General features: G+C 53.0%; 1 protein-coding gene across 3 annotated transcripts in view; it reads left to right on the top strand.

Moving 5' to 3' along the window:
- The window catches only part of CDK18 (cyclin dependent kinase 18), a 55,034-nt gene that overhangs the window by 18,136 nt on the left and 12,479 nt on the right, over positions 1-24,419 (top strand). For 2 of the 3 annotated variants that reach the window (XM_074527916.1, XM_074527917.1), the window contains exons 2-10: positions 5,922-6,076; positions 12,753-12,901; positions 14,662-14,787; positions 17,240-17,296; positions 19,155-19,269; positions 19,769-19,863; positions 19,937-19,999; positions 21,204-21,327; positions 21,412-21,532. In XM_074527916.1, the coding sequence (XP_074384017.1) occupies positions 5,953-6,076; positions 12,753-12,901; positions 14,662-14,787; positions 17,240-17,296; positions 19,155-19,269; positions 19,769-19,863; positions 19,937-19,999; positions 21,204-21,327; positions 21,412-21,532 (974 nt within the window). In that variant the 5' untranslated portion in view covers positions 5,922-5,952. Of the gene's footprint in view, positions 1-5,900; positions 6,077-12,752; positions 12,902-14,661; positions 14,788-17,239; positions 17,297-19,154; positions 19,270-19,768; positions 19,864-19,936; positions 20,000-21,203; positions 21,328-21,411; positions 21,533-24,419 lie in introns of those variants that run through there. The other variant, XM_074527915.1, reaches the window with a different exon arrangement.

Raw genomic sequence — 24,419 nt, 5'->3', positions numbered from 1 at the left:
CCGGCCCGACCCTAAATTCCCTCTGGAACCCCACATTGCCCAGCCCGACCCTAAATTCCTCTGGAACCCCACATTGCCCGGCCCGACCCTAAATTCCCTCTGGAACCCCACATTGCCCGGCCCAACCCTAAATTCCCTCTGGAACCCCACATTGCCCGGCCTGACCCTAAATTCCCTCTGGAACCCCACATTGCCCGGCCCGACCCTAAATTCCCTCTGGAACCCCACATTGCCCGGCCCGACCCTAAATTCCCTCTGGAACCCCACATTGCCCGGCCCGACCCTAAATTCACTCTGGAACCCCACATTGCCCGGCCCGACCCTAAATTCACTCTGGAACCCCACATTGCCCGGCCCGACCCTAAATTCACTCTGGAACCCCACATTGCCCGGCCTGACCCTAAATTCACTCTGGAACCCCACATTTCCTGCCCCAGCCTGATCCTAAATTCCCCCTGGCACTAAGGTTGTGGGTGCTTTGCTTGCAGGAAATCCCACTTTTGGGATCCTGTATGGATCCCATATGGGACAGGGGACAAATTCCTGTCAGGGAATGAGCCAAGAATTGAGGACAAGCACAGCCCCATAAATCCCAGCTTTGGGATCCTGTATCCATATGGGACAGGGCAAATTCCTGTCGGGGAAGGAGCTGAGGGCTGAGGACAACCACAATCCCAGCTTTGGGATTCTGTGTCCATATGGGACAGGGCAAATTGCTGTCAGGGAAGGAGCTGAGGGCTGAGGACAAGGACAATCCCATAAATCCCATAAATCCCAGTTCACAATCCCATAAATCGCAGCTTTGGGATCCTGTATCCATATGGGACAGGGCAAATTCCTGTTGGGGAAGGAGCTGAGGGCTGAGGACAAGCACAATCCCATAAATCCCTGCTGACAATCCCGTAAATCCCAACTTTGGTATCCTGTATCCATATGGGACAGGGCGAATTCCTGTTGGGGAAGGAGAATTCCTGTTGGGAGCAGCCAAGGGCTGAGGACAAGCACAATCCCATAAATCCCATAAATCCCAGCTCACAATCCCATAAATCCCAGCTTTGGGATCCTGTATCCATATGGGACAGGGGACAAATTCCTGTCAGGGAAGGAGCCGAGGGCTGAGGACAAGCACAATCCCATAAATCCCAGCTGACAATCCCATAAATCCCAGCTTTGGGATCCTGTATCCATATGGGACAGGGCGAATTCCTGTTGGGGAAGGAGCTGAGGGCTGAGGACAAGGACAATCCCATAAATCCCATAAATCCCAGTTCACAATCCCATAAATCCCAGCTTTGGGATCCTGTATCCATATGGGACAGGGCGAATTCCTGTTGGAGAAGGAGAATTCTTGTTGGGAGCAGCCAAGGGCTGAGGACAAGCACAATCCCATAAATCCCATAAATCCCAGCTTTTGGATCCCATAAATCCCAGCTTTGGGATCGTGTATCCATATGGGACAGGGCGAATTCCTGTTGGGGAAGGAGCTGAGGGCTGAGGACAAGGACAATCCCATAAATCCCATAAATCCCAGCTCACAATCCCATAAATCCCAGCTCTCAATCCCATAAATCCCAGCTTTGGGATCCTGTATCCATATGAGACAGGATGAATTCCTGTTGGGGAAGGAGCTGAGGGCTGAGGACAAGGACAATCCCATAAATCCCATAAATCCCAGTTCACAATCGCTTAAATCCCAACTTTGGGATCCTGTATCCAAATGGGACAGGGCAAATTGTTGTCAGGGAAGTGGCCAAGGTCTGAGGACAAGCACAGTCCCATAAATCCCAGCTTTGGGATCCTGTATGCATATGGGACAGGGCAAATTCCTGTTGGTGAAGGAGAATTCCTCTCAATGAGGAGCCAAGGGCTGAGGACAAGCCCAATCCCATAAATCCCAGCTTTGGGATCCCATAAATTCCATTTTTAATGTGAACTCCGAGCAGCTCCAGGTGTAGCTGGAAAAATGAACCCGCGGATGCGAGAGCAGAGCAGGGAGAGGCTCGGGCGTGGCAGGAGAGGCTGCAGCCAGCCCGGGGCTATTTTTACCCCTCTCTCCTCTCCCAGGTTTATATTTAGAGCTGCTGGCATTCCTGCAGGAAGGATTTGGATTTGTGGAGCAGTTTTGTGGCAGCGAGGAGCTGATTCCCTGTAAACCATCCACAGCTTTTTGGGGAGGGAAATGAAGATGGAGACAGCACTTCTCCTCATCTTCCTCATTCACCCGAGTGTCTTTTCTGTTCCCTGCATCTTTCTCAGCCCAGATTTGATCCTGACCAAAAGATCAAAGGAGTTTATAGATGGAGACACCACTTCTCCACGTTTTCCTTGTTCACCCAAGTGTTTTTCCTGTTTCCTGCATTTTTCCCGACCCAGATTGATCCTGACCAAAGGATGAAAGGAAATCCTCATTCACCTGAGTGTTTTTCCTGTTCCTGGCCCAGAATTTGATCCTGACCAAAGATCAAAAGAGGTTATGGATGGAGACATCACTTCTCCTCGTTTTCCTTGTTCACCCAAGTGTTTTTCCTGCATTTTTCCCGACCCAGATTGATCCTGACCAAAGGATGAAAGGAAATCCTCATTCACCTGAGTGTTTTTCTTGTTCCTGGCCCAGAATTTGATCCAAAGGATCAAAGGAGGTTATGGATGGAGACATCACTTCTCCTCATTCTCCTCATTCACTCGAGTGTTTTTCTGTTTTCTGCATCTTTCCCGACCCAGATTTGATCCTGACCAAAGGATGAAAGGAAATCCTCATTCACCTGAGTGTTTTTCCTGTTCCTGGCCCAGAATTTGATCCAAAGGATCAAAGGAGGTTATGGATGGAGACACCACTTCTCCTCATCTTCATCATTCACTCCAGTGTTTTTCCTGTTCTCTGCATCTTTCCTGGCCCAGATTTGATCCTGACCAAAGGATCAAAGGAGGTTATGGATGGAGACATCACTTCTCCTCATTCTCCTCATTCACTCGAGTGTTTTTCTGTTTCCTGCATCTTTCCCAACCCAGATTGATCCTGACCAAAGGATCAAAGGAGGGTATGGATAGAGACACCACTTCTCCTCATTCTCCTCATTCACTCGAGTGTTTTTCTGTTTTCTGCATCTTTCCTGACCCAGATTGATCCTGACCAAAAGATCAAAGGAGGTTATGGATCAGCTCCATGGGGGATGATCAAAGCAGGAATTGCTCTGCCAAGCACCTTCCCAATATCCCAAAATCCTGCTTGATGTCCTGATTATCCCATTCCAGCCCCTGCCAGGCTGGGATTTTGTCTCCAGTGCTGGATTCACTTCTGGATCTCCTAAATCTCCTTTGGAACCCAGAGCATCCTCATTGTGTCCGAGCACGTTCCTGCAGCGCTGGGAAAACATTCCAATGTCTGAAACCCTGAAACTGGAATGGGGGTGTCTCCAACCCTCCCGCCTCCCTTCCCACCCCCGGCAAACCCCCCGAATCCAGGCACGGCCGAGCCTTCAGCCTCGGCAGGGTGGGAGCTGAGCGGGGGCAGGGAATGGCCGGGATTTTCAGCGAATTCCCGGGATTTTCAGGGGATTCACCCGCTGCAGGGTGCCGTGCCTCACCGCAGAGCCTGGCAGGCGCCCAGCCGAGTGTTTACATTGCTGAGGGATCATCCTTTAAAGCGTTCACACGCGGGCGCGCCGGGCTGGGCGGTGCCGTTGTCCTGGAGACGGGGATGCGGTGGGAGATCGGTGTGGAACGATGCGATCGCCCTGGGGCCGTGCTGATAAGGCTGGGAGGGGGCTGGGGGGGTCTGGGGACAGCCAGGGGAGAGCAGGAGGGGGGACACCCAGGGGGAAGGGCCAAGCTGCTCCAGACATAGGATGTGCAAGAAAGAGCCTCTCCCAATTGGGAAAAAAACCAACCCTGAGAAGTTTTGGGGTCTGTTTGGTGCCAAGAGGTGATTGAGCTCTTCAGATTGGGCTGGAGGATGAGAGCAGTGTTAGAATCCAGGGCTGTTCATGGAAAATCTCCTGGTGGGGATGTCCAGAGCATGAGGGATGCAGGAGGAGCATCCCCACACTGCTGGGATTGGGAAGAGGAGAGGAACAGACCCAAACCTGCTCAGGCCTGAGGTTGGAAGGGGGGTGGGACACTGATGTCCCATCCCTGGCAGTGTCCAAGGCCAGAGCAACCTGGTACAAGGAATGGCGTGAGATGATTCCCAAGGTCCCTCCAATCAAACCGGTCTGGGATTCTGGGATTTCGTGTCTGTAAATCCAGGGAGTGCTGGATCCATGCTGGATCCATGCTGGGCAGGAGGAATTGCAGCAGGGCTGGAGCCCAAACCCCACACAGGCACTTCCAGCCGGATCCTGGCAAGAGCCAAAGCAGGAAAGGCAAAGCCGCGCCCGGGGCCGGCTCCGTGCCCCGAGGGTTTTCTTCCTTTAAGGGTTTTATTGCCTTAATCTCATCTGCGGTTAAGGCGATTCTGACGCCCAGCGGGAGGAGGCGCTGGGAGCTGGGATGGAGCTGGAATCGAGCTGGGATCCAGCTGGGATGGAGCTGGAATCGAGCTGGGATCCAGCTGGGATGGAGCTGGAATCGAGCTGGGATCCAGCTGGGATGGAGCTGGGATGAAGCTGGGATGGAGCTGGAATCGAGCTGGGATGGAGCTGGGATGAAGCTGGGATGGAGCTGGAATCGAGCTGGGATCCAGCTGGGATGGAGCTGGGATGAAGCTGGGATGGAGCTGGAATCGAGCTGGGATGGAGCTGGGATGAAGCTGGGATGGAGCTGGAATCGAGCTGGGATCCAGCTGGGATGGAGCTGGGATGGAGCTGGAATCGAGCTGGGATGGAGCTGGGATGAAGCTGGGATGGAGCTGGGATGGAGCTGGAATCGAGCTGGGATGGAGCCGGGATGATGCTGGGATGGAGCTGGGATGATGCTGGTATGGAGCTGGAATCGAGCTGGGATGGAGCTGGGATGGAGCTCAGAGCATCTCCCAAGCTGGGATTTGGGGGATCCCCCCTGCCCGTGTTGCCCCACTCAGCATTTCACTGCTGGCTCTTTGTTGCAAGGGCAAAGTCGAGGCCACACTGCCAGGATAGAGGAATCTCCTTTTCTACTGAGAGACGTGGGATTGAGTCTTTTCCATCATTGTTTTGTCTTTTTCTTGCTTTCCTTCTGTTTTCACCCTGCTTTCCCCGCTGTCCAGGCATTCCTGGAGTTTCCAAGGCACAGCCTGTGACTGAGTGTGCACAGCCCCGCTGCAGGCTCAAAAAAAATCACCCTCCCTGCACCTCCTGACCAGGGCCTTAAAACCATGAAGAACCCAATTTCTGTGGCTCCTCTTCTGCTCTGACCCAGAGAAGGGACATCCCCAGGGACCTCTGTGGGGGAAATTCATGACAGGACATTGCCAACCCCAAAGAGCAGCAGCTGTGGGGTGGGAATTGGGGTGGGGATGCTGCCAACCCCAAAGAGCAGCTGTGGGGTGAAAATTGGGGTTGGAATTCTGCCAACTCCAAAAAAGCAGCAGTTGTGGGGTAGAAATTTGGGTCAGGATGCAGCCAACCCCAAAAAGCAGCAGTTGTAGTGTGGTAAATAGGGAGGGGACATTGCCAATGCCAAAGAGCAGCAGTTTTAGGGTGGAAATTTCGGTCAGGATGCTGCCACCCCAAAGAACAGTTGTGAGGTGGGAATTGGGGTCAGGATGCTGCCAACCCCAAAGAACATCAGTTGTGGGGTGAGAATTGGGTTCAGGATGCTGCCAACCCAAAAAGAAGCAGCTGTGGGGTGGAAATTGGGGTCAGGATGCTGCCACCCCAAAGCACAGTTGTGAGGTGGGAATTGGGGTCAGGATGCTGCCAACCCCAAAGAGCAGCAGCCTTGGGGCTGGGGGCCCATCCTGGTGCTCTCCATCCCCCTGAGCCTGCTGCCCCCTTTCCCTGCAGGGCTCTGCCGTCCCTGGCAGCTCGAGGGAAGATGAACAAGATGAAAAACTTCAAGAGGAGATTTTCGCTCTCGGTGCCGCGCACGGAGACCATCGAGGAGTCCCTGACGGAGTTCACGGAGCAGTTCAACCAGCTCAACAACCAGAGGAACGAAGGTGAGGAGCCCTGGGCTGGGTGAGAGCCTCTCCAGGCACCCTGGGGGTTTCTGGAAGTTTCTGCCCCTCGTTCTGTGTGAGCAACACCTCGGCGTTAAAGCTGCACAGAGATTTATCCCTCACCAGGAAAGGCGGATGGGAGGGAAGGGAATTTGCACAAAACGGGGAGCTGTGGTTAAGGTGGAGAGTGGGAAGGTGTGGGATCCCCCCAGAAGAGGGGGGTGACCCCTCCAGGCTGGTGTTCCCAAAGCCAAAGGGGCTGTTCTGTCCTGGGCAGCACCGGGGGCTCGCTGGAGCAGCCTTTGCTCCTCCCTGCGTGTTGGTTTGGAGCGGGCAGGGAGATGAGGGGTTAAATCCAAACCTGGGCACAGCCCCTGTGCCAGCACAGCTCCCAGAACGGACTGGGGCACATCTCAGGGAGATGAGGGGTTAAATCCAAACCAGGCTCATCCCCTGAGCAAACACAACCCCCAGAATGGGCTGGGGCAGGGCCCAGGGAGATGAAGGGTTAAATCCAAACCTGGGCACATCCCCTGTGCCAACACAACCCCCAGAACACATCCCCCTGCACATCTCAGGGAGATGAGGGGTTAAATCCAAATCAGGGCACAGCCCCTGTGCAGGCAAAGGTCAGGGCAGGGCACAGGGAGATGAAGGGTTAAATCCCAACCTGGGCACAGCCCCTGTGCCAACACAGCCCCCAGAACGGACTGAGGCCGGGCACAGGGAGATGAAGGGTTAAACCCAAACCTGGGCACAGCCCCTGTGCCAACACAGCTCCCAGCATGGGCTGGGGCAGGGCCCAGGGAGATGAAGGGTTAAATCCCAACCTGGGCACAGCCCCTGAGCCAACACAGCTCCCAGAATGGGCTGGGGCAGGGCACAGGGAGATGAGGGGTTAAATCCCAGCCTGGGCACAGGTGCAGGCTGGGGCAGGCTCGGGGCAGGCTGGGGATGCTGCAGGCGCTGGGAACGGCCCAGCCTGGGCAGCCGTGCTCGGGCAGAGCTGGGCAGGGCCTGGGCAGAGCTGGGCAGGGCTGGGCAGAGCTGGGCAGAGCTGGGCAGGGCTTGGCAGAGCTTGGGGAGCCAGGCAGAGCTGGGCTGGGCTCGGGCAGAGCTGGGCTGGGCTCAGAGAGCTGGGCAGAGCTGGGCTGGGCTCAGAGAGCTGGGCAGAGCCAGACAGAGCCTGGGGAGCCGGGCAGAGCTGGGCTGGGCTCGGGCAGAGCTGGGCTGGGCTCAGAGAGCTGGGCAGAGCCTGGCAGAACTGGGCAGAGCTGGGCAGGGCTTGGGCAGAGCTGGGCAGAGCCTGGCAAATCTTGGGGAGCCGGGCAGAGCTGGGCTGGGCTCAGAGAGCTGGGCAGAGCTCTTGGGGAGTTGGGCAGAGCTGGGCAGAGCTGGGCTGGGCTTGGCGAGCCCGGCAGAGCCAGGCAAAGCTGGGCAGAGCCAGGCAGGGCTTGGGGAGCCGAGCAGAGCCGGGCAGAGCTGGGCAGAGCTGGGCAGAGCCTGGGGAGAGCAAGGCAAAGCCAGGCTGGGCTTGGGGAGCCGAGCAGAGCTGTGCTGGGCTCAGAGAGCTGGGCAGAGCCTGGCAGAGCTGGACAGAGCTGGGCAGAGCTGGGCAGAGCCTGGAGGAAGCCAGGCAGAGCTGGGCTGGGCTCAGAGAGCCGGGCATAGTTGGGCAGAGCTTGGGCAGAGCCTGAGGAACTGGGCAGAGCTCTTGGGGTGCCAGGCAGAGTTGGGCAGAGCCAAGCAGAGCCAGGTTGGGCTTGTGTAGCTGGGCAAAGCTGGGCAAAGCCTGGGGAGAGCCAGGCAGAGCCTGAGGAACTGGGCAGAGCTGGGCAGAGCCTGGAGAGCCGGGCAAAGCTCCTGGGGAGCTGGGCAGAACTTGGGCAGAGCCAGGCTGGATTCCTGCCCGGGGTAAATCCCAGCCATGCCACGCTGCCTCCTGCCAGCTGTGCCACAGCCCGGCCCTCCCCGTGCCCCCAGCTCCCTTTCAGGCTCTGTTTGCCCTCTCTGAGGGGCTGAGCCCTGATGTCGGTGCCTGGCACCAGCAGGGAGGGCCCGGCCGTGCCAGCCTGGCTGCCCAGGGTGCTGGAGCTCGCTCAGGGCTGCTGCAGCTTTTCCCTTCCTGGCAGGATCCCTGGGGCTGTCCCTGGGCTCTCTGTGTGTCCCCGAGATCCAGAGCCCACCCTGGGGACAGCTCAGGTGCTCCTGGCTCCAGGGCCAGGGGCAGATCCCAGCAGGCACCAACACCTGGGCTCTCCTTTCCTCAGGGAATTGCCTGGAGTTTGGTTTTCCCTCTTTTCCCTCCAGCCTCAGAAATCCCAGGCTGCAAATCCCAAACCTGGGTGGCTCTGAGTGCCAGAATCACAAAATCAGGGAAGATTTGGGTTGGAAGGGACCCCAAAGCTTCTCCCATTCCTCTCCCAGGCTTCTCCAGAAGGGGACAGGCAGGGGACAAAGCTGCCCCATCTGCTGAGAAATCCCCAGCTCCATCCTCCCCATCCCCTCGTTCTCACCACCTCACCCTCACAGATGCTGATAAAAGGAGGAAAAACAGGTTTGGGGTTTTGTTTTTCTTTTTCCAGGCTGGAAAATCAAACAGCTTTCCAGCCTGGACACGTGCTGTCACCAGCAATGTCACCTTGGTGCAACCTGAGTCAGGTTTTTACAGAGGGATCAGGGCTGGGTGGGTTTGGGGGCATCCAGCAGCACCCCCCAAACACCCCCAGCCTTCTCTGCCCTCCCAAAACTCAGTGTTTGGGCTGGAAAGGGACAAACCAGAGCCAGCTCTGACCTTGGGAGCACCAGGCCATGAGGAAATGATGATGATGAGGGGGAGGAAGGAGGGTGAAGAAACCAAGCCTGGAGAGGAGGCAAAGAAATTCACAGTTCAAATTCACACTCAGCACAGGAATTCAGAGTTCCAAGGCAGGCAGGCAGAGGAGGCTCCTGGCCCCTTTTCTTGGGAGATCAAAGCTTGTTTGGGCAGAGGAGGAGTTGAAATGGATAAATGTATTTATAAAATGGATAAATGTATTTATAAAATGGATAAATGTATTTATAAAAAGGGCTGCTGTGTCTGCTCTCCTTCCTTTGATACGGCAGCAGCCTCGTTCCTTCCCTGTCAGGGAATTCTGCCCGCCCACAGCTGCACCCTGCAAGGTCCTGCAAGGTCCTGCAAGCTCACAGATTCACACCAAGGTCCTGCAAGGTCCTGCAAGGTCCTGCAAGGTCCTGCAAGCTCACAGATTCACCCTGAGCTCCCTTCAAGGTCCTGCAAGCCCACAGATTCACACCAAGGTCCTGCAAGCTCACAGATTCACACCAAGGTCCTGCAAGCCCACAGCTTATTTGGAAATACAAATCCTCCATTCCTCTCACACTGGAAGTGTCCAGGTTGTGGATTCACCTCTGATTTTACATCCAATATGACAAAGAGTTTGGATCAGAGCTGCTGGTTTGCAGCTGCACCTTCTACCCAGCTTTGGTTTTGTTCCACCTGTGGCAGCCAGCACAAATTCACCCAAAATATCATTTCCAGCAGGTTCTCAGCCTCCATTCAGCCAGACCTTAAATGTCCCTTTTCATTTCTAATTCTTACAGAATTTAGGGGTTTTTCCCCATTTTCTGAGGTACCTGAGAGGTTCCCAAAACACCTGATACCAGAGATCCCCTCTAATGTACAACCTTCCCTTTTCATTTTTAATTCTTGCAGAATTTAGAGGTTTTCCCCATTGTTTCTTTCACTTTTCAATGTCCAATTTCATTTATCAGCAAACCTGAAGTTTATTTGTAAAAGCAAAATCTCTTTTCCCATTCACCAATCAGTGCAATCCTTCCCATTGTTTATCTCTCTTTTTTTTTAACTCTCATTTGTTTATCTCCTGGTTTTATCTACCAGCAGACCCACAGCTTGTTTGGAAAGACAAATCCTCCATTCCTCTCACACTGGAGTGTCCAGGTTGTGGATTCACCTCTGATTTTACATCAGATATGACAAAGAGTTTGGATCAGAGCTGCTGGTTTGCAGCTGCACCTTCTACCCAGCTTTGGTTTTGTTCCACCTGTGGCAACCAGCACAAATTCACCCAAAATATCATTTCCAGCAGGTTCTCAGCCTCCATTCAGCCAGACCTTAAATGTCCCTTTTTATTTCTAATTCTTACAGAATTTATGGGTTTTTCCCCATTTCTGAGGTACCTGAGAGGTTCCCAAAACACCTGATACCAGAGATTGTCTCTGACCCACTGCTCTCAGAGCTGCTGGTTTGCAGCTGCACCTTTTACCCAGCTTTGTTTTTGTTCCACCTGTGGCAACCAGCACAAATTCACCCAAAATATCATTTCCAGCGAGTTCTCAGCCTCCATTCAACCAGACCTCAAACATCCTTTGCTTTCCTTTGTTATAATTTGCTTGGCAAACGAGGAAGTTCAGAAAGATTCGGTCCAGTTGAATGAATCCACGTTATTCTCATACCTGCGGTTAACTCAGGGGACGTTTCCTGGTTGTTGCTGTGGAAGCAGATGGAGGGGAAGGGACAGGGAGCAGAGGAGGGGTTTTACCAAGCCCTGGCACCGTTTCAGCCCCTCTGAAGCGCTGGGGAGGTGTGAGCTGGGCACCCAGCCCTGCCCTCCCTGTGCCCATGGCACGAACCCGCGGCCCTTGCCAGGTCACTGCCCTGCCAGCTCTGATCCGTCAGGCCAGCAAACCGAGCCAGGGCCCAGCCCCGCTCAGCAGCACTGAAAATCCAGCCCTGTCCCCACAGCCATGAGATCGTCCCTGCAGCAGGGGGATTGTCCCCGAGCCTGGGGACAGGGCAGGGACAGGGACAGGGAAAGGGACAGGGAAAGGGAAAGGGAAAGGGAAAGGGAAAGGGAAAGGGAAAGGGAAAGGGAAAGGGAAAGGGACATGGACAGGGACATGGACAGGGCAGGGACAGGGCAGGGACACGGCAGGGACAGGGAAGGGAAGGGACAGGGCAGGGAAAGGGAAAGGGAAAGGGAAAGGGAAAGGGAAAGGGAAAGGGAAAGGGAAAGGGAAAGGGAAAGGGAAAGGGACAGGGAAAGGGAAAGGGAAAGGGAAGGGAAAGGGAAAGGGAAAGGGAAAGGGAAAGGGAAAGGGAAAGGGAAAGGGAAAGGGACAGGGAAAGGGACAGGGACGGGGACGGGGACAGGGACAGGGAAAGGGACAGGGACAGGGACAGGGACAGGGACAGGGACAAGGACAGGGGAGGGACAAGGAAGGGAAGGGACAGGGACAGGGACAGGGGAGGGACAGGGCAGGGAAAGGACAGGGAAAGGGACAGGGACAGGGACAGGGACAGGGAAAGGGACAGGGACAGGGACAGGGACAAGGACAGGGAAGGGACAGGGAAAGGGACAGGGACAGGGCTCAGCCTGGGGCACCCCCAGGGAAATTTCACTGCTCTGGAGAGGAAAAATCCCTGTGGGGTGTTCACAGGGATGCCAGGAGGAAGGAAGGGATGAGAATCTTGACTCCATGTTGAAGGCTAATTTACTATTATATTATATTATATTATATTATATTATATTATATTATATTAATTATATTATATTATATTATATTATATTATATTATATCACATTACATTATATTACATCATATCATATTATACTATATTACATTATATTATATTATATTACATTACATTACATTACATTATATTATATCATATCATTATTCCAAAAAAAGAAAGGCCCAAAGTAAGAGGTACTAAAAGTGATTTCGGCGTTTATTTATTTATTTATTTTATTTATTAAAAGTGATTTCGGCATTTATTCTAATCAAAAGGAAGGCCCAAAGCAAGGGGTGCTCAAAGTGGCAGAGCACTTTTTAGTGATTTGGATTTGGGATTTCCGTCACACCCCTGTGGTGTGCTCTGGCAATGCTGAGGGTGGCGATGCCCCAGGAATCCAGAGCAAAACTCAGAATTCCCTCTGGCCACAGACAGGGAAGAGGAGATTCCCCAGAGCATCCCTGCCCCACGCTCGCTCCTTGGTGCTCCTGCCGCCCCTCCGGCAGCTCACTCTTGTGAAAAACGCCTGTCACTTGTTTTTTTTTAAATTTTAAAAGTTTAATAGCAATAAAATGGTTATTAAAATAGTAATACAATTAGAGTAATAACAGTTTGGACAAATTGAATTAGGACAATATGAGACAATAAATACAAAGAGTTATGGATGTCTGGGTACCTTTTCTGGGCAACACGAGCCCCAAAAAGGACACAGTTAACAGAGAATTAACCCTTAAAGGCAACAGCCTGTTGCATATTCATACACCCCATCCATGATGCATAAATTCCATTCAAACACAGGATTCTGTCTGGGCAGTGTCAGCTTCTTCCTCTCAATCCTGACAGCGCCTTTGAGGTGGGAAGAAGTTCGTTTCTCTGATAATGGTGCAATAAATTCTCTTTCTCTGAAAGATTCAGGTGTCCTGTGACTGTTATCTCACTGCGAGTCCTTTCTTTTAAAAAAGTCTCCTACGTAGCACAGTTTCTATTTTAACATTTTTTATAACCTGAAACTGTATTTAACACAGCACTTAAGAGAATTGATCACTTCTAGCACAACACATATAATATTCATTTCAATATTTGCAAAAAGCCAATCATAAAATACACATTTTTCACCCTCTGCTTTCCTCTCGTCCCCAGACCTGGCCCAGGGGCACCTGCAGCTGGCACAGCTGGGCAGGGAGGTGGCAGCTGATGGCAGCCCCGTGTCCCCAGCCGAGGGACAGGGCCGGTCCCCGGTGGGCGCCGTGCGGTACCGCAACCACGGGCAGCGCCGCTGCTCCATGGAGGCAAGTGCTGGGGACAGGGGGACAGGGGGACACGGGGACACGGGGACATGGGGACGGCTGGGTGAGTGTAGGGACAGGGGGACACGGGGACAGGGGGACGGCTGGGTGAGTGCTGGGGACACGGGGACATCTGGGTGAGTGCTGGGGACAGGGGGACATAGGGACAACTGGGTGAGTGCTGGGGACATGGGGACATGGGGACAGGGGGACATGGGGACAGGGGGACATGGGGACATAGGGACATGGGGACAGCTTGGTGAGTGTGGGGACAGCTGGGTGAGTGTGGGGACATGGGGACATGGGGACGGCTGGGTGAGTGTGGGGACATGGGGACAGGGAGACATGGGGACAGCTGGGTGAGTGTGGGGACATGGGGACAGCTGGGTGAGTGTTGGGGACTGGGGGACACGGGGACAGGGGGACAGCTGGGTGAGTGTGGGGACAGGGGGACAGGGGGACAGCTGGGTGAGTGTGGGGACATGGGGACATTGGGTGAGTGTGGGGACATGGGGACATGGGGACAGCTGGGTGGGTGCTGGGGACATGGGGACACGGGGACATGGGGACGGCTGGGTGAGTGTGGGGACATGGGGACAGGGGGACAGCTGGGTGAGTGCTGGGGACATGGGGACATGGGGACAGCTGGGTGAGTGTGGGGACATGGGGACACGGGGACGGGGGGACATCTGGGTGGGTGCTGGGGACACAGGGACAGGGGACAGGGGGACATGGGGACAGCTGGGTGAGTGTGGGGACATGGGGACAGGGGGACAGCTGGGTGAGTGCTGGGGACATGGGGACATGGGGACAGCTGGGTGAGTGTGGGGACATGGGGACATCTGGGTGGGTGCTGGGGACATGGGGACAGCTGGGTGAGTGTGGGGACATGGGGACATGGGGACAGCAGGGTGTCACCTCCCCACACTGGCTGGGATGTGGCAGTGTCACACACCAGCCCTGGCATCCTCTGCTGTGACTGCCACCGTGTGCCACCACCCTCTTCCCTTGAGTGGCGCTGCCATGTGGGATTTTTGGGGTCCCCCGTGGCAGGGAGGAAATGATGAATCTGAGTCCATGTTCTTAGAAGGCTAATTTATTATTTTATTATATTTATAATATATATTATTTATAACATTATTATATTTATAATATAGACATTATATATTATATTATATTATGTTACATTATGTTATGTTATATTATATTATATTATATTATATTATATTATATTATATTATATTATATTATATTATATTATATTATATTATATTATATTATATTATATTATATTTATTATATTACATCACATCACATCACATTTATATTACATTAGTTCTACTCTATTCTATTCTATGAAATTATATGAAATTATAAGAAATTATATACTAGAACTATACTAAACTATAGACAAAAGATACATCAGAAGTCCAGAAAAAAACAAATAATAAAAACCCATAACTGACCAGAGTCCAGCACAGCTGGCTTTGATTGGTTGTTAATTAAAACCAATTCACATGAAACCAATTAAACAATCACCTGTTGGATAAACAATCTCCAAACACATTCCAAAGCAGCCAAACACAGCAGAAGCAAATCAGATAATTATTGTTTTCCTTTTTCTCCGAGCCTTCTCAGCTTCCCAGGAGAAGAATCCTGGGCAAAGAGGATTTTCCAGAAAATACGACGGTGACGCTGCCACATCAATGGCAGAGCTCTTCCCCTTGGAATTCCTGGTGTCACCTCCCTGTCCCCTCCTGCAGGACGTCAGCAGGCGCCTCTCGCTGCCCATGGACATCCGGCTGCCGCCCGAGTTCCTGCAGAAGCTGCAGATGGAGAGCCTGGAGCTGCCCAAGCCCCTGAGCAGGATGTCCCGCCGCGCCTCCCTCGTGAGTGACACCGAGGAGAGGGGACAGTGCCAGGCACGGCACCCCCTGTGTCCCCTGTGCTGCTGTGCCAGCTGCCCTGGCTGTCACCGAGGTCCCCTCACGTCCCTGCCCCCTTCCCAGCCCTTCCTGCAGCACTGGGAGGAGTTGAGAGAGCTGGGAAAGGGTTTGGAGAAATCTGGGAAGGGTTTGGAGAATCCTGAAGGAGTTGGGGAAGGTGTGGAGAAACCTGGAAAGGGTTTGGAGAAATCCTGAGGGAGCTGGGAAGAGTTTGGAGAAATCTGGAAAGGGTTTGGAGAAATCTGGAAAGGGTTTGGAGAGTCCTGAAGGAGTTGGGGAAGGGTTTGGAGAAATCCTGAGGGAGCTGGGAAGGGTTTGGAAAATCCTGAGAGAACCAGGGAAGGGTTTGGAGAGTCCTGAGAGAGGGTTTGGAGGAGTTGAGGGAGCTGGGGAAGGGTTTGGAGAAATCTGGAAAGGATTTGGAGAGTCCTGAGGGAGATGGGAAGGGTTTGGAGAGGCCTGAGGGAACTGGGAAGGGTTTGGAGAAATCTGGGAAGGGTTTGGAGAATCCTGAAGGAGTTGGGGAAGGGTTTGGAGAAATCCTGAGGGAGCTGGGAAGAGTCTGGAGAGTCCTGAGGGAGCTGGGAAGGGTTTGGAAAATCCTGAGAGAACCAGGGAAGGGTTTGGAGAGTCCTGAGAGAGGGTTTGGAGGAGTTGAGGGAGCTGGGGAAGGGTTTGGAGAAACCTGAGGGAGCTGGGCAGGGTTTGGAGAAATCTGGAAAGGGTTTGGAGAGTCCTGAGGGAGCTGGGAAGGGTTTGGAGAGTCCTGAGGGAGCTGGGAAGGGTTTGGAGGGGCCTGAGGGAGCTGGGAAGGGTTTGGAGGGTCCTGAGGGAGCTGGGAAGGGTTTGGAGGGTCCTGAGGGAGCTGGGAAAGGGAATGGAGAAATCTGGGAAGGGTTTGGAGAGTCCTGAGGGAGCTGGGAAGGGTTTGGAGAGGCCTGAGGGAGCTGGGCAGGGTTTGGAGAGTCCTGAAGGGTTTGGAGAGTCCTGAGGGAGCTGGGAAGGGTTTGGAGAGTCCTGAGGGAGCTGGGAAGGGTTTGGAGGGTCCTGAGGGAGCTGGGAAGGGTTTGGAGAAATCTGGAAAGGATTTGGAGAGCCCTGAGGGAGCTGGGCAGGGTTTGGAGAGCCCTGAGGGAGCTGGGCAGGGTTTGGAGGGTCCTGAGGGAGCTGGGGATGGATCTGGAGAATCCTGAGGGAGCTGGGAAGGGTTTGGAGGGTCCTGAGGGAGCTGGGCAGGGTTTGGAGGGTCCTGAGGGAGCTGGGCAGGGGCTCAGCCCGGAGCAAAGGAGGCTCAGGGGGAATTTCTGGCTCTGCACAACTCCCTGCCAGGAGGGCACAGCCGGGGGGGATTTGGGATCTCATCCCAGGGAACAGGGACAGGAGGAGAGGGAACGGCCTCAGGCTGGGCTGGGGAGGCTCAGGTTGGACAGCAGCAGGAATTTCCTCATGGAAAGGGCTGGAAGGGGCTGCCCAGGGGGGTTTGGAGCGCCCATCCCTGGAGGTGGCACTGAGTGCTCAGGGTGGGGATCGGGCACAGCTGGGACTCGATGATCCCACAGGGATTTTCCACCCTCAATAATTCCATGATTCCATGGCTCCATGATTGATTCTCCCTTCCCACCTTCCCCTGCTGGGCCATTTCCCCCTCCCTCCCTCCCCTGTGCACACCTGGCTGCCCTCTCAGCCTGGCTCCCTCCCAAAGCAGGAGAGGGAAACCCTCCCGCAGCTCAGCCCAAATGCAAATGGGGATAAATAATGAATCAGCCTTGGCTCCAGTGCTGGCATTTCCCTTCCTTTGCTGCTGCAGCAGCAGAAATAGGAACAAAAACTCTGTGCACAACAAAGCAGGAGCAAAAATCTCCCTGTGCAGACACCAGAGGTGCCCAGGTACCACAGCCAGGCCTCAGGAGGCGTTTTGGGACACGAGGTGCCCCTGAAGGAGGAAGAGGAGGGATGGAGAGCTGGAATTCACCTGCCTGTGCTGTCTGAGCAATAAAACAAAGCCTGGGCAACGTGTCATTAATATTCATGAGCCCCTCATGAATAAGGAATGTGGCTCTGGGGGTTGTTCCAGCGCCTTCACTCCCCTGCTCAGGACTCGCCTTTTCCCAGGATACACAGAGGGTTTGGGCAGCAGGTGGAGTAAAAATCCCAATTTGTTTCTTTCATCTTTCAATGTCTAATTTCATTTATCAGCAAACCTAACGTTTATTTGTGAAATCAGATATCTTTTTCCGTTCACCAATCAGTGGAATCCTTCCCATTTGGGCAGCAAACAGAGTAAAAATCCCAAAAATTGTCACTGCCCAGTGTCCCTGGAAACCCTTCTGGAGGTGGAACCATCCCTGGATGAGGTTCCCTCCTCCCCAGTGATGTTTTCCTTTCTCTCTCACAGTCAGATATTGGCTTTGGGAAGCAGGAAACCTACATTAAACTGGACAAACTGGGAGAGGTGAGTAGTCTGTGACACCCTGTAAGGAATTCAATGAAATTCAAAGGGCAAAAATCTTCAATATCCAGAAATTTCCAGAGCAAAATTTTTGTGTGGAGCTCAGACCTGGTGCTGCCACCTCAATGGTCCTTCCTCCAAATGTTTTGGGCACGCCAGTGCTGTGCCACCCTGGTGATAGGAAAATTAATCCACAAACACCAGAGGTTTATGGCTAAAAAGGAGCCAGAGGAGTCCTTTTTATTTTATACTTTATTCCAATAAAGGCAGAGGCCATGGGGCATCCCCTGGGATCTCCCAAATTTTTGGAGGATGCAGCCTCCTTTTTATCCCAATTTCCCAACCACATTTCCCTTCTCTCTTTCCCCATTTCTGAGGTAATTGAGAGGTTCAGACTTCCCAAAACGCCTGATACCAAAGATTTCCCTCTAATGCACAACCCTCCCTTTTAATTTTTAACTGTTACAGAATTTAGGGGTTCTCCCCATTTCTGAGGTTCTTGAGAGGCACAGACTCCCTGATATGCCTGATACCAAAGATTCCCAAAGATAATTTACAACCCTCCCTTTTAATTTTTAGTTCTTATGGAATTTAGGGGTTTCTCTTCCCCATTGCTTCTTTCATCTCTCAATGTCTAATTTCATTTATCAGCAAACCTAAAGTTTTTTTGTAAAATCAAATATCCTTTCCCATTCATCAACCAGTGGAATCCTTCCCATTGTTTATCTCTCAGTGCTGGTTTTATCTACCCACAGCTTATTTGGAAATACAAATCTGTCATTCCTCCCACACTGGAAGTGTCCAGGTTGTGGATTCTCCTCTGATTTTACATCAGATATGACAAAGAGTTTGGATCAGAGCTGCTGGTTTGCAGCTGCATCTTTTACCCAGCTTTGGTTTTGTTTCACCTGTGGCAACCAGCACAAATTCACCCAAAATATCATTTCCGGTGGGTTCTCAGCCTCCATTCAGCCAGACCTCAAATGTCCCTTTTTATTTTTAATTCTTACAGAATTTAGGGTTTTTTCCCCATTTTCTGAGGTACCTGAGAGGTTCCCAAAACACCTGATACCAGAGATTGTCTCTGACCCACTGCTCTCAGAGCTGCTGGTTTGCAGCTGCACCTTTTACCCAGCTTTGTTTTTGTTCCACCTGTGGCAACCAGCACAAATTCACCCAAAATATCATTTCCGGTGGGTTCTCAGCCTCCATTCAGCCAGATCTCAAACATCCTTTGCTTTCCTTGATTATAATTTGTTTGGCAAACGAGGAAGTTCAGAAGTATTCGGTCCAGTTGAATGAATCCACGTTATTTTCATACAGGGGACGTTTCCTGATTGTTGCTGTAAAAACAGATGGAGGGGAATGGACAGGGAGCAGAGGAGGGGTCTTACAAAACTGAACCAAATCCTTGTTTGTAAGGACAAACCCATCCTTCCTCTCAGTGGGAAATGTCCCTGTGACCGTGCTCACAGGGATCCCAGGATGAGGGAAGAGACGAGGATCTGACTCCGTGTTTCAGAAGGCTGATTTATTATTTTATGATATATATTGCATTAAAACGATACTAAAAGAATAGAAGAAAGGTTTCATCAGAAGGCTGGCTAGGAATACAAAAAGAAAGAATGATAACAAAGGTTTGTGGCTTGGACTCTCTGTCTGAGCCAGCTGGGCTGTGATTGGCCATTAATTAGAAACAACCAACATGGGCCAATCACAGATGCACCTGTTGCATTCCACAGCAGCAGATAATCAATGTTTACACTTCATCCCCGAGGCCTCTTGGTTCTCAGGAAGGAAAAAATCCTAAGGAAAGGATTTTCCATGACAAGCTGTGTGCGCCGTGTCCCCATGTCCCCAGGGCACCTACGCCACGGTGTTCAAGGGCCGCAGCAAGCTGACGGAGAACCTGGTGGCGCTGAAGGAAATCCGCCTGGAGCACGAGGAGGGCGCTCCCTGCACGGCCATCCGGGAAGGTGAGGCTGGGAATGGCTTTCCTTGCGTTCCCAGCGGGATCCGGGGTGGCTGTGCCCCCGCTCAGCCCCGCTGTCCCCGCAGTTATTGAAGTTGGAGGGGAGACGACCCACTCTGCGTTGGTCAGCATCGACTCTGCTTTATTCATCAATCAGGCACTTTTTATAACAGTGTTAATTCACTTCATGCATATTGCAAAATTTGAGCTCACAATAGGTCAGAGATAACATACTAACTCTACCTTATGTTTCTAATACTAAGATTTGAGTTCTCAAAATTATTCTTGCTTTCCCAAAACAGCCAAAAATAGAACATCCACTTGTTATGAGAAAGCTGCCTGAGAACTCTGATGTGCAAGACTCTTAAAGCTTTCATACTTGTCACTTTTACCTGTAATTAAAAATAACCTAAAAACCTCTGCTGTTCACAGAAGCAGGCTGTGAGAACCTGCTCCTCACAGCTGCTTTCTAAGCTATCTCTGAAAAAATCTCCAACACGCAGTGTCCCTGCTCAAGAACCTCAAGCACGCCAACATCGTCACCCTGCACGACATCATCCACACCGAGCGCTGCCTCACCCTCGTCTTCGAGTACCTGGTGGGTCTGGGGGCTCCTCTGGGGGCTGGGGGGGCCAGGGAGGGACAGACTGACGCGTCCTTCCCCCCTGCAGGACAACGACCTCAAGCAGTACCTGGAGAACTGCGGGAACCTGATGAGCGTGCACAACGTGAAGGTGAGGGGCGTGCGGGGACCCCTCCCCTGTTCCTCATCTTGGGTGGGGGGTTTAGGGCTGGGAGAGGCTGGAGATCCCCTCACCCTTCAGTTCTTGCTCCCTTTGCCTTTTCTGAGCTTGGAGATCCCTCCAGTTCCTGCTCCTTTTGCCCTCTCTGAGCCTGGAGATCCCTCCAGTTCTTGTTCCTTTTCCCCTCTCTGAGATTGGAGATCCCTCCAGTTCCTGCTCCTTTTGCCCTCTCTGAGATTGGAGATCCCTCCAGTTCCTCTTCCTTTTGCCCTCTCTGAGATTGGAGATCCCTCCAGTTCCTGCTCCTTTTGCCCTCTCTGAGATTGGAGATCCCTCCAGTTCCTCTTCCTTTTGCCCTCTCTGAGATTGGAGATCCCTCCAGTTCCTGCTCCTTTTGCCCTCTCTGAGCCTGGAGATCCCTCCAGTTCCTCTTCCTTTTCCCCTCTCTGAGATTGGAGATCCCTCCAGTTCTTGTTCCTTTTGCCCTTTTTCTGAGGCTCCCCCAGCGTTTCCACCCTAAATAAAATCACTGCGCGTTCACATTTCACTCATCCCATCCCATGACCCTTTCCCAAGAACTCAGTCCCAAGGGGTCTTGCCTGCCCACAACATCCAAATTCCTCAAGGCAGGTTGAGTTTTATTCCTCCTCCTCCTAAATGCACCTTCCTCCTCCTCCTCCTCCTCCTCTTCCTCCTCTGTTGTGGTGTTTGTGGGTCCCAGGACGAAGGAAGAGATGAGAATCTTGACTCCATGTTTCAGAAGGCTGATTTCATATTTTATGATAGATATTATATTATATTATATTATATTATATTATATTATATTATATTATATTATATTATATTATATTATATTATATTATATTATATTATATTATATTATATTACATTATATTACGAAAGTGACATATTAAAACTATACTAAAGAAAAGAGAAAGGAGACATCAGAAGGCTGGAAAAGGAAGGAATGACAATAAAATCTTGTGACTGCTCAGAGTCCCAACACAGCAGGACCTGTAATTGGCCATTAATTAAAAATAATCACACGAGACCAATCAAAGACGCACCTGTTGCACTCCACAGCAGCAGACAGTTATTATTCACATTTCATTTCTGAGGCCTCTCAGGAGAAAAAATCCCAATGAAAGGATTTTTTTATAAAACATCTCTGTGACAATTCTCCTCCTCCCCGCAGATCTTCATGTTCCAGCTGCTCCGTGGCCTGGCTTATTGCCACGGCAGGAAAATCCTGCACCGAGACCTCAAACCCCAGAACCTGCTCATCAACGAGCGGGGCGAGCTCAAGCTGGCTGATTTTGGTGGGTGAAACCCCTCCAGGGTCAATGCAGGATTGGGATAAAAATGGGGAGCAGCTCCTTGATGCGCGTCCCTGCCGCCCTCAGGGTTAGCCAGGGCCAAGTCTGTCCCCACAAAAACCTACTCCAACGAGGTGGTGACGCTCTGGTACCGGCCCCCCGATGTCCTGCTGGGCTCCACCGAGTACTCCACGCCCATCGACATGTGGTGAGCACCCACCGAGAGGGGTCGGGCCGTTCCATCCTCATCCTCACCGTGCTGGGTGCAACAGAGGGTGGCGGGCTGTCCCAGGGATGTTTTCACTGTGTCCCAGGGCTCTTCTAGAACAGTTTCCCTTTCCCCAGGCTCTCCCAGAGTTGTTTTCCCTGTCCCCAGAGCTCTCCCAGTGCAGATTTCCCTGTCCCCAGAGCTCTCCCAGTGCAGATTTCCCTGTCCCCAGAGCTCTCCCTGTGTGAATTTCCCTGTTCCCGTGATCCCAGGGCTCTCCCAGTGCAGATTTCCCGTGTCCCCAGAGCTCTCCCTGTGTGGATTTCCCTGTTCCCATGATCCCAGAGCTCTCCCAGTGCAGATTTCCCTGTCCCCAGAGCTCTCCCTGTGTGGATTTCCCTGTCCCCGTGATCCCAGAGCTCTCCCAGTGCAGATTTCCCTGTCCCCAGAGCTCTCCCTGTGTGGATTTCCCTGTCCCCAGAGCTCTCCCTGTGTGGATTTCCCTGTTCCTGTGATCCCAGGGCTCTCCCAGTGCAGATTTCCCTGTCCCCAGAGCTCTCCCTGTGTGGATTTCCCTGTTCCCGTGATCCCAGGGCTCTCCCAGTGCAGATTTCCCTGTCCCCAGGGCTCTCCCAATGCAGGATTTCCCTGTCCCCATGTCCCCAGAGCTCTCCTTGTGTGGATTTCCCTGTTCCATGATCCCAGATCTCTCCCAATGCAGATTTCCCTGTCCCCAGAGCTCTCCCTGTGTGGATTTCCCTGTTCCCCGTGATCCAGGGCTCTCCCAGAGTTGTTTTCCCTGTCCCCAGAGCTCTCCCTGTGTAGATTTCCCTGTTCCCGTGATCCCAGGGCTCTCCCAGTGCAGATTTCCATGTCCCCAGAGCTCTCCCTGTGTGGATTTCCCTGTTCCCGTGATCCCAGGGCTCTCCCAGTGCAGATTTTCCCTGTCCCCAGAGCTCTCCCTGTGTGGATTTCCCTGTTCCCGTGATCCCAGGGCTCTCCCAGAGTTGTTTTCCCTGTGCCCAGAGCTCTCCCTGTGTGGATTTCCCTGTTCCCATGATCCAGGGCTCTCCCAGTGCAGATTTCCCTGTCCCCAGAGCTCTCCCTGTGTGGATTTCCCTGTTCCCGTGATCCCAGGGCTCTCTCAGAGTTGTTTTCCCTGTCCCCAGAGCTCTCCCTGTGTGGATTTCCCTGTCCCCATGTCCCCAGAGCTCTCCCAGTGCAGATTTCCCTGTTCCCCCTGATCCCAGAGCTCTCCCAGTGCAGATTTCCCTGTCCCCAGAGCTCTCCCTGTGTGATTTCCCTGTTCCCGTGATCCCAGGGCTCTCCCAGTGCAGATTTCCCTGTCCCAGAGCTCTCCCAGTGCAGATTTCCCTGTCCCCATGTCCCCAGAGCTCTCCCTGTGTGGATTTCCCTGTTCCCATGATCCAGGGCTCTCCAAGTGCAGATTTCCCTTCCCCATGTCCCCAGGGCTCTCCCAGTGCAGATTTCCCTGTCCCCAGAGCTTCTCCTGTGTGGATTTCCCTGTTCCTGTGATCCCAGGGCTCTCCCAGTGCAGATTTCCCTGTCCCCATGTCCCCAGAGCTCTCCCAGTGCAGATTTCCATGTCCCCAGAGCTCTCCCTGTGTGGATTTCCCTGTTCCCGTGATCCCGGGGCTCTCCCAGTGCAGATTTCCCTGTCCCCATGTCCCCAGAGCTCTCCCAGAACAGTTTCCTTGTCCTTGGGCTTCTCCTGTCCCCTGAGGCTTTTTTACATCACAGGGTTTGGGGCTCTCCCTGAGCAGATTTTCCCTGCCCCAAGGGCTCTCCCAGAATAGTTTCCCTGTCCCCAGGGCTGTCCCAGTGCAGATTTCCCTGTCCCCATGTCCCCAGGGCTCTCCCAGAACAGTTTCCCTGTCCCCAGAGCTCTCCCAGCGCAGTTTCCCTGTCCTTGGGGTTCTCCCCGTGCAGATTTCCCTGTCCCCAGTGCTCTCCCAATGCAGATTTCCCTGTCCCCATTGTCCCCAGAGCTCTCCCTGTGTGGATTTCCCTGTTCCCGTGATCCCAGGGCTCTCCCAGTGCAGATTTCCCTGTCCCCAGAGCTCTCCCAGTGCAGATTTCCCTGTCCCCAGAGCTCTCCCTGTGTGGATTTCCCTGTTCCCATGTCCCCAGAGCTCTCCCTGTGTGGATTTTCCTGTTCCCATGTCCCCAGAGCTCTCCCAGTGCAGATTTCCCTGTCCCCATGTCCCCAGAGCTCTCCCTGTGTGGATTTCCCTGTTCCCGTGATCCCAGGGCTCTCCCAGTGCAGATTTCCCTGTCCCCAGAGCTCTCCCTGTGTGGATTTCCCTGTTCCCGTGATCCCAGGTCTCTCCCAGTGCAGATTTCCCTGTTCCCGTGATCCCAGAGCTCTCCAAGTGCAGATTTCCCTGTCCCCAGAGCTCTCCCTGTGTGGATTTCCCTGTTCCCGTGATCCCAGAGCTCTCCCTGTGTGGATTTCCCGTTCCCGTGATCCCAGGGCTCTCCCAGTGCAGATTTCCCTGTCCCCATGTCCCCAGAGCTCTCCCAGAACTGTTTCCTTGTCCTTGGGGCTTCTCCTGTCCCCTGAGGCTTTTTACATCACAGGGTTTGGGGCTCTCCCGAGCAGATTTTCCCGGCCCCAAGGGCTCTCCCAGAATAGTTTCCCTGTCCCCAGAGCTCTCCAATGCAGTTTCCCTGTCCTTGGGGTTCTCCCCGTGCAGATTTCCTTGTCCCCAGGTCCCCAGGGCTCTCCCAGTGCAGATTTTCCTGTCCCCAGAGCTCTCCCAACGAAGTTTCCCTGTCCCTAAGGCTCTCCCAGTGCAGATTTTCCTGTCCCATGTCCCCAGGGCTCTCCCAGTGAAGTTTTCTCTGTCCCCTGGGTCTGTTGACA

This window comes from Zonotrichia albicollis, chromosome 28, assembly GCF_047830755.1.
Source record: "Zonotrichia albicollis isolate bZonAlb1 chromosome 28, bZonAlb1.hap1, whole genome shotgun sequence".
In the NCBI taxonomy this organism is placed as follows: Eukaryota; Metazoa; Chordata; class Aves; order Passeriformes; family Passerellidae; genus Zonotrichia; species Zonotrichia albicollis.
The sequence above is the reverse complement of the archived record's forward strand: the minus strand, read 5'-3'. Positions and strand labels throughout refer to the sequence as shown.